This window comes from Carassius auratus, chromosome 7 (genome assembly GCF_003368295.1).
Source record: "Carassius auratus strain Wakin chromosome 7, ASM336829v1, whole genome shotgun sequence".
NCBI classification, from domain to species: Eukaryota; Metazoa; Chordata; class Actinopteri; order Cypriniformes; family Cyprinidae; genus Carassius; species Carassius auratus.
Window position 1 is genome coordinate 8,471,199 of NC_039249.1, and position 12,690 is coordinate 8,483,888.

Here is a 12,690-nt window from a genome sequence, read left to right on the forward strand (position 1 = left end):
CACATTTTCTGTTTCAGATCAAGATTTACTTCGACATTTGTTTTTAATTGTTCCTAAGCCTCTCCTTCAATCTCTGATGGTGCTTTTAAGTTCGTGCTTGAGTCACATAACAGTAATCCGGTCCCTGGACGGAATTAGTTGCCATATGAAATTTCTCAACAAGAGGCTTTTGGCTAAAGGAATAAATACGTAGTAAACCCTTGAGCTTGAAGTTCTGATAAGCCTCTAACGCTATAATCTAAACATCTGTAATCTTTAAAACAAGTGACATTGTAATTCCCAAAAAGACAAAGACTCAATCTCTTCATCTCTCTGAGTTCTTTGTACAAAATGTGATGAAACAAAGAGAAGGGTAATTTAAAAGTGGTATGATCTGAGCAACACACAGTGCCAAACTCTGGAGAAAACCAGAGCTGATTTTCCAAGCTGACTCTGTATTGGGTTACAGGCCCAATGGTTTTATTTGGACCCCGTTCAGTCCCGTTTACAGAATCCAGTGATGTGATCAGTTATATCATCAATAAATGTCTAAAACGCCGCTTACCATGTGAGCCAAAACAGTAGCGCTTTGATGGGAAAGCTGGCTCTTTAAACCACGCACACGCTCCATGCTAACAGCGGGGAAACCCAATCCCTGCATGCTGTTTTACCACTCAACTTTTACGTCTTCTACATGAAGGCTAAAGAGCTTGTTTGGAGTACTAATTAACTCAAAGCTGTTGTATATTAAGAGCACTGGGCATTTTTTTGTAGAGCTAGCTCTAATGAAAACAGAGTGCCAGGGAACTGCATTAGCAAGCCTCCTCCTATCGCTTCCCATTGCATCCTACTCTTGTCTTCCGACTTCTTTACAACAAGCTGTGGTCTCTGGAGACGGAAGTTAAATGGGTCACAATGGGAGGCAATGGAAATGATATACATGGAAACAAAGTCAGAGAAGATAAAAGGCATGTTAAGATAGTATGCATCCTAAGCCTGACTTTCTTAATGCCTGTGTGTTTGGTGGTGTTCTGGTATAAAAATGTGTGAGTACAGTGTAACAGCCATTAACTGCAGCAGATGAAGACCATCTCTTTTGTCTTAATCCTGGACAAGAAACAGGGCTCCATATACTACAGTCAAGATTATTACTGATGTTGATTTAACAGTTGGCCTGCTTAAAGGGATAGTTCACCCAAAAATGAAAATGTTGTCATCAATTACTCACCCTCATGTCGTTCCAAACCCATATGGGTTTATTTTTCATTTTGAACATAAGAAAACATACTTTGAAGAATGCTGGTAATCAAACAGCTGATGGAAGATAGAAACTCATACATGTTTGGAAATAGTAAGTGAGTAAATGATGACAACTTTCATTTCATTGTCACTTTTGATCCATTTAAGGCTCTATTGTTGAATATAATTATTAAACTTTTTTTTAATGGTAGTCTAAATGCGCAATACAATGTAACAGTTAACATGATGATACACTGCCATTTGTCCTTTGACAACAGGACAAATGTCATGCTATTGAAAAAAAAAAAACGTATGTTAACATAACATTAATGTCATGCTATTGGGAAAAAAAAAACGTATGTTAACATAACAACTTCAATTAGCTACTCTTCAGTGCACTGTAGGAATGTCAGTATAGCATAGCCCAGCTGTTTTGGATGAGCTCTGTCGCTAGTTGAGAATATCCAACTCCAGCAGCCTCCACTCCTAAAGGTAATTAAACTGTTCACACGAACTCTTACTGCCACTGCGACACACAGTAAGCATGTAGAGGCCTGTCTACTGAAAAGTGAAGAGTGGTGCTTCTCACACACGCGGCGTGTTAGAGTGGTCGTAGCACAGTGGCTAGTCCTGCAGGCTCTTCAACAGCGTGTGCCTTTAACATATTGGGCCTTTCTCTTGAGAAGTGCTCTTGAAAGAGGTTTTACTGCCAAGCAATAAATCTGTCTTGCTTCTGGGCTGTGTAAATAAGACAGTGGTTTGTTTTTACCTGACACATCTGAGCAGTGAGAGAAAGAAAGGCTGATGGTTAACCTCACAATGATAGGTAGACTGCTGAGAAGAAAACTGGCCTGGAATACCTTTCTGAGGGCCTCAAGCTCGGGAGCTTTGAAGTGGAAGTCAAATGCAGAGGATGATATGAGATGTGAAATAAAGAGTGAAAAGTGAGAACCGAGAAGTGAAGAATGAAATGAGTGTGTCAAATGTGAGAAAAGAACAGCTGACATAATGGTGTATAGGATGTGAACCTGGGAAAGAAAAGAGGAGTGGGGATCTTTGTACCCGTCTCCAATGAATGTGCAAAAGCAAGTAGAAAAAAAAGCAGAGAAAGAAGAGAGTATCTCCAGGCACGGGCTGCTCATGTTGCCCTTGGCTTTTATGTGTGTATGGTGTGTGTAAAAGACCTTGACCACTGCCACTGACCAGCTTGTGTACATCTACGTCTCCGACTGGGTGGTCCGCTAACCTTGCTTGATTGAGAACCACATACCACGCAAACCAATGGCTCACAAACACTCGTTCTTATCCTGCATCTTTTCCTACTCTTTCTTTACATATACGTCACATGTATTTACGGCGCTCTCGTAAGCATTTTCTGTATTCTCCCTCCTTTCCATTTTTTTCATTTCACATAATTGCTTGATGGAGAGGGAAAAAAGCACAATCCACTTTGCGGCGAGAAAACGGATTTGGGTGACCACAGTGTGTACTTTGCAACTAATCCAATTCAATTATTTTTAAGCAAAGAGCAAACTTTCAATGAGCCTATTCTTGAAGCACACTTATAAACAGAGACCTTCAAAAGATCGCTCAAACTGACTTAGAGCAAGCAGCAAATATTTGCAAAAGGCAAGGTTTGCGCATTTTACATGTCAACAAGGTATGTTTACAGGCTCGTCGGCCGCAACGGAGTTAAGCAAATGAACGCAAAGTGATTTTTTCCAATATTAGACAATGGGAATCGGGGCTAACAGTAGCGACTGTTTTTTCCAAAGCTGCTGCCACGTCACCGTGCTGGGACGGTGTAATTTCAGAGGCATTTATCACCGGCTTTCATGTCTAAAACCCTTAGGGCACTTTTCCATAAAACATGCAAACAGGCACCACTTGGTGTCATTAAGCTTTCTCTCATTTCTGTTTTTTTTTCCCTTCCTTCATTAATTAGGGAGTGATAATTATTCTACCCATCTATAGCCCCTTCCCGAATTACCATTGGCCAATTATCCTGATTGGTGACAGTTGTAATGTGATTGATGACAGCTGTAAAAACGAAATAACGTTTTTTAACAGAACGAAGACGCGAAAGTCGAGCACTGACCTGGATCTGCTGCTGGAGGAGATTGATTTTGTGCTGTTGCTGCAGAAGTTGCTGCTGTTGTCTGGCAATCTGCGAAAGCACAAAGATTTGTTTAGGTGAACATCGCTAGAAGCCTTAGAACATTAAAAGACGTACATTGTAATAGTCTACGAAAGAGCAACTGGATTTATTGTACTATGTATTTATGCAGATAGATAATATATGCAATCAGAGCTTGTGGGTGACATCTCTCGTCCACCAATTGACCCTAATGACTGTAATCAGAGGACTGCTAATGTGTATTATACCCAGCTCCGGGCCTGGCCGGGGCGATGTGCCGCGGGGTGAAAGACTGGCATGTTTATGCAACCTAGGAGTGGTCGGGTCTGCCCAAGGGTGGGCTCTCAACGCTAAGAGCATTGCCTCCTCCCTCTCTACCAATTTCTCCCAGCCCCTGCAGGCTCCCCCGTTCTTCCTCCTCAGTTAGCCTGACAGCCTAGGTTTAAGTGTCATTTAATTTTCATTTTCAAATATAATTACAAAGTGTTCACTGTAAGATATCACCCGTCTGCAAATGTGTCAGGATTAATTTGTGCTGGCTTCTTCACTAGTGTCAACAGTTAATTACTGTGTCGTGTCTGGATGGCTAAATGACATCCTAACTTCAGGCTCCCCCTTCCTCCCTCCCTCTCTTTCTTTCTCCCAGTCTTCTGTCCTCCCCTCCTTCCATTTTGTTTGTCATTAATGGAAAGGGATGTGGTTCTGAACCTTTGCAGAACCGTAAATTCCTGGAATAACCATTTATTAAAATCAGCTGAGCATACAAGGAATATACAATCCCTATAAAGTTGAATATTAATGCGGAGAGCTGGGTGACATTAATAGGGTGAATTAGAAAACGTGCATCCATTTCAGGTAAATGCAGACCACATTAATATGCACCTATTCATTTGCATAATAAATTGACAGCAATTATATGGTTTCGCTATAAAAACAGTGAATATGTTGAGGGATCCTGTGTGACATTAACGGAGCTCACGAGCTGCTGATGCGTTCAGTGTGCCTCATTTGCTTGATCTACATATGCTTTTCGGCGCAAAGTTTGATCGTACTGAGATCAATTTCCCTACCAATTTACGTGCTTCCCTATTTCATCAGTTATATACAATAACTGTAACTCTGTGCTTCCTTCCTCATGACAGAGTCTGACTGATCAAGGAGTAAAACATCAAGCCATAAACTAAATTAAAACATTAAATCGCTAAATAGAAGAACTCATTACCTATTTAAAAGCAAATAAGAGCAATCTTGTTTTAAGTGCCTCCTCTAATAAATGAGGCTGTAAAATGAGAATATGTGACGCATCACTGATAATATCTTTATTAAACTGGCTTTAAACAAAACAAGGTTTATAGGACATATACACTATGAAGCCAGTAAGAGATTTGCATTTGAATTAAATTGGCCTCACTCCACAGGAAGTTGAATTGGAATGGCAGGAAAGGGAATTTATTAAATTGTACTTCAAATAAGCACTATGGGACTATTTCGTCAACACAGTGTTATATACACACACACACACACACACACACACACACACATATACATACATACATACATATATATATATATATATATATATATATATATATACATATATATATATATATACATATATATATATATATATATACATATATATATATATATATATATATATATATATATATATATATATATATACACACACACATATACATATACATATATATATATACATATATATATATATATATATATATATATATATATATATATATATATATATATATATATATATAGATATATATACACACACACACACACACACACACATATACATATATATATATAACTAATATATAACTATAAGTAACTATGAGGAAATATCCAAGCTGAATTCAAATTTAAAAATTTCAAAGTGAAGTTTCAAAAATATTTAACTTTTCTCCAAATTTTGCCATTTTAGTTAAAAATGTCAGTATAAATGTATTTAAAACAATTCCATTCTACATCCTTCCAATCTCAATTCCAATTAATTCTGATTTATGACTCTGATTCTAAATGGTGCTCTACTCTGGTTTGCACATTCTCACCTGCTCTTGCTGTTGGCGTGCCAGCTCCATTTGCTGACGCTGTTTCTCCATCTGTGAGGCGGCCAGTTTCTTCTGCTCATCATGGGCGGCCAGGAGTTGCTCTCGCAGGCTGATGAGTTGTGTGATCATGGTGGAGAGCTGTCGCTCTTTCTCTGCGAGACTTTCTGGAGTACCTGCGACAAAACACATGTAGTCAAACACAAGGAACCAAACGGTAAAAGAGAAAAAAAGGTCTTCTCTCCATGACCCTGTACACTCTCCCAGCAGTGAGAAGAATAGGTTTACATCTCATGTTACATCAGCCAGATGTCCCTCACCTCTTAAATATAGTCTCAATATAAAAGCAAAGGTCAGTTTTCCTGGAGACAGAACAGCAAACAAAGCAAGTGGTGGAAAACAGAGCCTTGTTAATTGATCTGCACTTCAGAGATATAAAAAGCCCACAATCGAGAAGCTCCAGGGATCAGCAAGTTTTTTTCTTGAGAGGGCAAGACCGAGCCAGCAAATGCTGAGCATCGTGTAAGTCTCAGTCCAGAATTCCTGAAGACCACAGAAGGCAGCCTGGGAGGGTAACTCTAGCTCCTTCAAAACTGAGAATGGTATCATCCAAACAGCCTCGGAACAGCTTTATTAAAAGTGCAAAGGTCGCAAGTCCCGCTCTCTATTTCCACTTCTGGTGATCGTGGCTTCTTGTAGAGAAGGTGAGGAATGGAATATGTTCCTATTAAATGAGACAAGCTGTCACAAGATGAGTGAAGGTGGCAGATTAGTGACACACAATACAGGGCAAGTGTGTGTGCAACAGTTGCACAACTGGAGGTGCCGTCGTGTAATGACTGCTCTCAATTCTCATTAGAGGAGGAGCAGGCACAAACACCTCTGAGCTGACGTGCTTTCTTGCAAACAGGGTCACCGTCACCTCTGCATCCTCTCATTATCTCTCTCGCATGCATCAAACAGTGTAATCACACCAGACAATGTGCGTGCCTTCTGCACGTCCTCCCATGATGCCACGCTGTACCTTTAGCTAATCAATGCTAAGTGATCCTGCCTCCGGACAGTGACTTGCTGCTTCATGAGAACAGTATGATCGGCTTGGCTAGAGGCCAGCTCAGTGTTAAATTCTTTCCTGGGTGTCTTCCTGTGCTCCCCTGGCCACATCTGTCTTGAGTTTCTCCGAAGGGGCTCCCTGGGGCCTGCTCTAGTCCAACTATTTTAATTTGACTAAACTCCTGATTTATTTTATCTCTCCGATGAGGAAGGCAGTTTGTCTTAATAGGGCCTGTCAACCTCCAGCCCCCATTCAGAGCAATTTACTGGCCGGGCTTGCGCGGTGGCTATGAAGCAGAGAGGCTGCAATTCTCCATTTACCCTCTCTCTCAAAAAAGGCACCTAAAAGCGCCTATTCACTGCTACTGCATGTGGTTTCCTCGGCCCTGAATTGGCTTTTTATTCAGCCGACTACACTTGTTGTGAATGGCTTATCTGTAAAATTGATACATTTGCTACCGATTTTATTAACCTTTGGCTTGTGCCATGAAGGGCTGTATTTAGCTGTCGCCGCTGTCGGGACTGACATCTGCCCCCAAGCAGGCTCCAAAAAAGAAAGGGAGAGAGAGTCAGAAGGGGATGGGGGCGTCAAGAGCATCTCTCAGTGGACGCAGGGAGAGATACTTCACCGAGTCAGAAGGGCTGTTGGATGTCAAACAGCATAACTTGCTCCTCCTCCCAACGGAGAATCTCAGGGGCCTCTGGGGGAGGACAGGACTCATATCCTACTGAGGGGCAAACATCTGGACTCAATTCTGCCCACTCAGAAGCTCTCCGGACAACCCTCCAACTTGGTCATACATTTCAATCTGCTTTCCTTGATTCTGCTATACAACATTTTGGAGTATGCTCCTATTAGGTTACATAACGTAATTTACATTTTTATGTATTTTTTGTGTGTAGAAGCGCTATATATATATATATATATGTTGTAAATAAAGTGGTGACACGTGTTACAGTAGCCGAGTTTTACTGAGGGGCTGAAAATTGTGGAGGGCCCAGCACAGGTTCTTGTGTGTGCGGAGTGCTGGTCTGCACAAACACCAACAGCATACTAACAGAGGCTCCATTGTTTCGTCTCCGGCTCAATTGTCCAGAGTTCACCCCAACCTCCCCACCCTGCTACCAAAATGTCTTCCCGTTTCTCTCTCACTCCTGTTTTCCCCTCCTCAGATTTCTGGCCTGTTCTGGTCCTCTTTCATTGTTTTCTGACTATAACAGTAACTTCTCAGTGCATTATGGAAAGCAAAATGTTTTAGAAGTAAGTGCATTAGAATAGCAAACAATATCTGGTCTAAGATGAAACAATATTATGAAAGTATGTTATTATGATTATGGTTTACTGCTTTATATTCCTTTACTTATATATTGCTTTGCTTTATTATATAATCTAACATTATTTTTTACATTTATTTTTATTAATCTTATATTTATCTGTATATTATTTATTTGTGTATTTAAATATATACATATACATATAATAAATTTATATATATATATATATATATATATATATATATATATATATATATTAAAAAATTATTATATGTATATATTTTAATACACAAATAAATAATATACAGATAAATATAAAATTAATAAAACAACTAATAAAAATGAAATAGGAAAAATATTTGCAAAAATGTTGTTACAAATAATTTCATCCACAGTTTAAATTTCATAAATATGTATCCATATAAAAGCAATGAATGCATAAATATATATTTATTTAGTTTAGGAAATAAATAGGAATAGTGTATTTTGGTACCCTTTTTTGGTATAGAGAATCCTGTTCTTCCTGCGTTGAATTATATATCCCTTTTAAAAGCAGATAAAAGTTTTATTGGCAGGGGAGCATGGGGGGAGCTCTGCCTCTATCTGTCTGCAGAGCGCTGACAAAGAGAGCAGTGGTGCATATTGCATTGCTCTTAACAGCAGTGAGTCTGGCTGCTCTTGTAAAGGTGTCTCATTGCATTGTCGTTCTGACTTGACTCGGTCTGGCCAGGAGATGCTAAATAATGAGAGCAGGTTAGGTTTGTCTAATTCATCAACGAAGACATAAGATTCCACTCAGGACCTTTGGCTGAGGAGGAAACACAAAGAATGAGGGAGAGATGGCGTCAACAGAACATTCACCTTTTTCTCCCTTCACTGTCACAAACCAGATTGGATGACATTTCCCACAATGCCCAACTCGAATACCGGAGAGAAACAACTGCGACTGCAATGAATGAGCGAGAGAGGGGGCTGTCAAAGAGAGGGGCCACCAGATAAAAGACACTTTGTAGGGGTGCGATTTGTTCTGTCCAACAGCCATTCTGCCACCCCAGGCCAACCCAACCCCCCTTCCCTGCTAATCAAGCAGTCCCTAATTTGAGTTCCAAGTCCAGCACCAAGGGAAGAGAGGGCAGCTTGTTACTTTGAAGAGTCCCAAGTGAATAAGAGAGATAAAAGATCCAGGCACACACTAGGAAGAAAAAGGAAAGGGGGCGAAAGAGGGAAAGACTCTCTATTCTCTTCTCTTCCTTTGGTTAGGACAGCTGAACCATTATGACTAAATTTGAATGACTTTTTTCCCTCCCTAATGTCCGAATACTGGAATTTCTTTGTCTCTCCATCAGTTGGCTTTTGTGGATGATCCCATATGCTGCGAGCCCATCCTAAGTAAATTATGAGGGCTCTAAAAGCAGCGATTGTGCCCAGGCTGTGTCGGGACTCAGGCTAGGCATAGCTGGCATGCCTGACGTGGCTGGCGACTCGTGGGCTTGAAAAAGGTATATTCTCTCATCTCAACCATCTTTTTTGCTTAACCAAAAAAAAAAAAGAAAAAAAAACAGTCACTAATGATTTTCAGCACCGCAATACTTATACACAAAGTCTAGAACTGATGGTCCCCCTTTTGAACTCTGAAGGTTCTTTTATGTGAAAAATCTGTGTCTATTGTCAATAGCAAGAGTACACGTTAAATAAAAGGGAAATTCAAAACTATTTGATTGTGCCTTGTCAGTGACCTCAAAGTTTGCATGGTTAAATCACTATTAGAACCTTGTTGCATCTAAAGACAAGACCCAAGGGTGAAGATCAAACTAAATCAAAGATTAAAGACCGAGAACACACACAGGCACACACAAAATCATTATAATTCTTCTCAACTGACATTTATATGAACCTACACATGCAAATAAACACAGCAACTGCATAAAATCACAAACCATTAAACGTTTTATTAAAACTAACTACTTGTATGTAATTTGTAAAATATAAACTGCAACTAATTTGCTAAATATTTATAATAGTAATAATAATAATAATAAAGCATAATTTTGACTAATATTTTAATTTAAAATGGTTTCCCTTTCTCCTGAATTAAGACGGAATGACCAACAGCTGTTACCTGGCCTGCTGCCCCATGTGATGATCGAAACCCCGCTGATCCTGCCAATAAAACTTCATTAACTAGCATGCACCAGGACCTGCTCGCACATGCAAGCATATGGCAGCTCAAATCATCAACTCAAAAAAAACAACTTTCAATACTGCATTAAAATTTAGCATAATGTTAATTTACAGCTCTTGTTCAGGCTATAAAAACAGGGTGAACGTCTTGTTCTCAATATTCACTTGTGCCAAACCGGATACAGCGAGCATGTAATTAATTATGCATCTAAGAAAAAAAGATCTTGGAAACTATTTTTACTCAGAAATTGCTAGTAAATTTCACAAATAATTACAAAGAAATTACAAGAACAGTAAAACACTGAATAAATGGTGAAATTTTGGAGTAGAAAGCCTGTATTTTTAACATACTAATACAAAATATTAATACTAACATAATCTGTTTTATTTACAAAATCATTTTTGTGGTATAGGCTTCAAACTTAATTTATACACTTCTCACCTTTTTATATATTTTATTTTGGAAGAAAAAAAAACATTGATCATTGATCTTTTTTTCAGCTAATTTGCTAATCTACTTAGCAACCAAAACACAGAATTTAAATCTATTCTATAAGAGTGTGTGTGTGTGTGTGTGTTTGAGAGAGAGAGAGAAAGATGGCAGAATACGTAAAGTAAATTAAAACGCACTTCATTACATCTTACTACACACTCTCAACAAGGATTTACATTTTTTTTCCCCACTCCCATCTCAAAAACACTTGATTGACACCAAAAGTCAACAGAGTGGCTCTTAAACAGACACACACTTCATGTTCTTGACATTCATGGGGCACTTTAATGCCGACTAATAATCTAATGACGACAGCAGCGATGCTCACGAGTGTAATTAAGATAATGCAAGAGCCCTGCTCTTCTCCCAGCATCCTCAGCATCACACAAACCACTTCATTAAAGAGTCCTACCGAGATAACAGCTCAACCTGACCACACAACACACACACACGCAGACAGACGTGGGACAGAGAGCTCCTGGTGTGCATTTCAATGTTCCTCCTATCAGAGTTGATCGCAGCGAGGTCACCGCCGAGAATGAATCCGCCCTTGAACACACACTTTTAAAATCGCCCATTCATCACTCGCTCAGATGCCTTGACCTCTTCCTGTTTTATTATTATTATCATTAGAGAGAATAAAAACCCTGATTAGATGTAACAATCATTCAAGGCCTGACTTGCTCTCGTGCTTGTGTGCCTGTGCAGAAAGATTCCATTAGTAGCAATGTACATCCCCTCAGAGCCCTGCGGCTTGGAGAGGAGAGGAGAGAAGAGGAGACAGAGTCCGGAGACTCTACTGTAGTCGGAAATCCAGCGTGACACGCGCTAAAGCGGCCCGGGCATGGCCCTGCCAGCTCTGTAACAGCATTACACGGCCGTGAGCAGAACATTAGCTCTGCGACCCACCCTCTGATAAACATTAGCTCCCCCGACACTGCAGTACACCGAATTAAACTTGTGTTTGCAAGTGGCACACATCATGCAAAGATGTTTCTAATTTGTGAATAATTGCATTATTGGGTTTCACCACCTATGGAGCCTGGGAACAGTGTAGGACATTGTGAATCTTCTTAAATGAAAATATTTGCCTAGCAGGAAAGCTTAAATGCATGCCCTGTGGTTTAGTGAAGTGATTTTCCTCAGGTCTGTGTGTGTGTGTGTGTGTGTGTTAGCGTGTGTTGGGCTGCTTCGATGGCTGTCTTCCCCTCAACGCTCTCCTGTTCACAAGCACTTTCAATAACACCATGTGAGGAGAGGCTGCAAACAAGGTGTGCCTTTCTACAGCAAACCGCCACAAGCTAAATTCCTCAATTCATTAGGAGAGAAACGGAGCACAGCTTTCCCCGCATTCATCTTGCAAATGTGGCCCAAAGAATAATAATTTACAGTGGCTCATATTTCACTTGTGTACATAAGGGCAAACAGTTTGACTATTGAGGCGTTAGGGAGAGAAAAATGCAGAGCGTGCTGCTAGAGGATGGGGGAGACGGAGGAATATTTCAGATGCTGTGATGGGTGGAGAAGGTTTCCTCTCTCTCGGTCAGGAACAATGCCTAAAAGGAGTAATGGAAAACGCCTTTGAATCTGGCACAGATCAAATATCAAGTAAGCTGCCAGAAATCGGTTTTGTTTTGCCTCGCTTTAAAAGATGCTCAATTATTTTGGCAACATATTTGTGCTAAAATAATAAATGGAGAAAAATAATAAAATTACAATTAATCTCATGTGATTTTTGTAACATCTCTCTTGTGCTCTCTTTTTTTTTAGATAAGTATTTAATACACCGCTCTGTCCTATTCTTCTCCCACTGTTTAAAATCTCAAAAATTTAAAAAAGTAAAAAAAGTTATAAAATAACGGTTTAATTTTTGTGCAAAATAATAATAAAGTTTCGAATGATCATAATACAAATGTATACAAATAATATGATTAATAAAATATATTTATATAATAATAATAATAATAATGCAAAATATATAAATAGATCAAAGTAACTCAAATAAAAATAATTCCTATCTATGAGGATCTATTATCTGTTTTCCTTTTTTCCTCGTAGAACTGAATAACTGTAAATTGAATAAATGTGTAAACAGCATAAAAACGATGTGTTAACACATTAACTTTAACAGCTCTAGTTTTAATGTTTTATTTTTGCCTTAATTTACAATGGTTCATGTATCATACCATATTCTTTTTTAACAGAACAGCAATGCAATGTTGTTATGTAAAAAACGTTCATCCTTATCCCTGAGCGTCACG

At 39.2% G+C, this 12,690-nt stretch overlaps 1 protein-coding gene across 1 annotated transcript in view; it reads right to left on the bottom strand.

Annotated features, from left to right (window-relative positions):
• The window catches only part of LOC113105372 (transcription factor SOX-6-like), a 131,230-nt gene that overhangs the window by 43,646 nt on the left and 74,894 nt on the right, over nt 1-12,690 (bottom strand). The window contains exons 8-9 of the mRNA XM_026266408.1: nt 5,431-5,603; nt 3,317-3,385 (exon numbers count right to left, since the gene is read on the bottom strand). Coding sequence (XP_026122193.1) covers nt 3,317-3,385; nt 5,431-5,603 — 242 coding nt within the window. The remainder of the gene's footprint in view (nt 1-3,316; nt 3,386-5,430; nt 5,604-12,690) is intronic.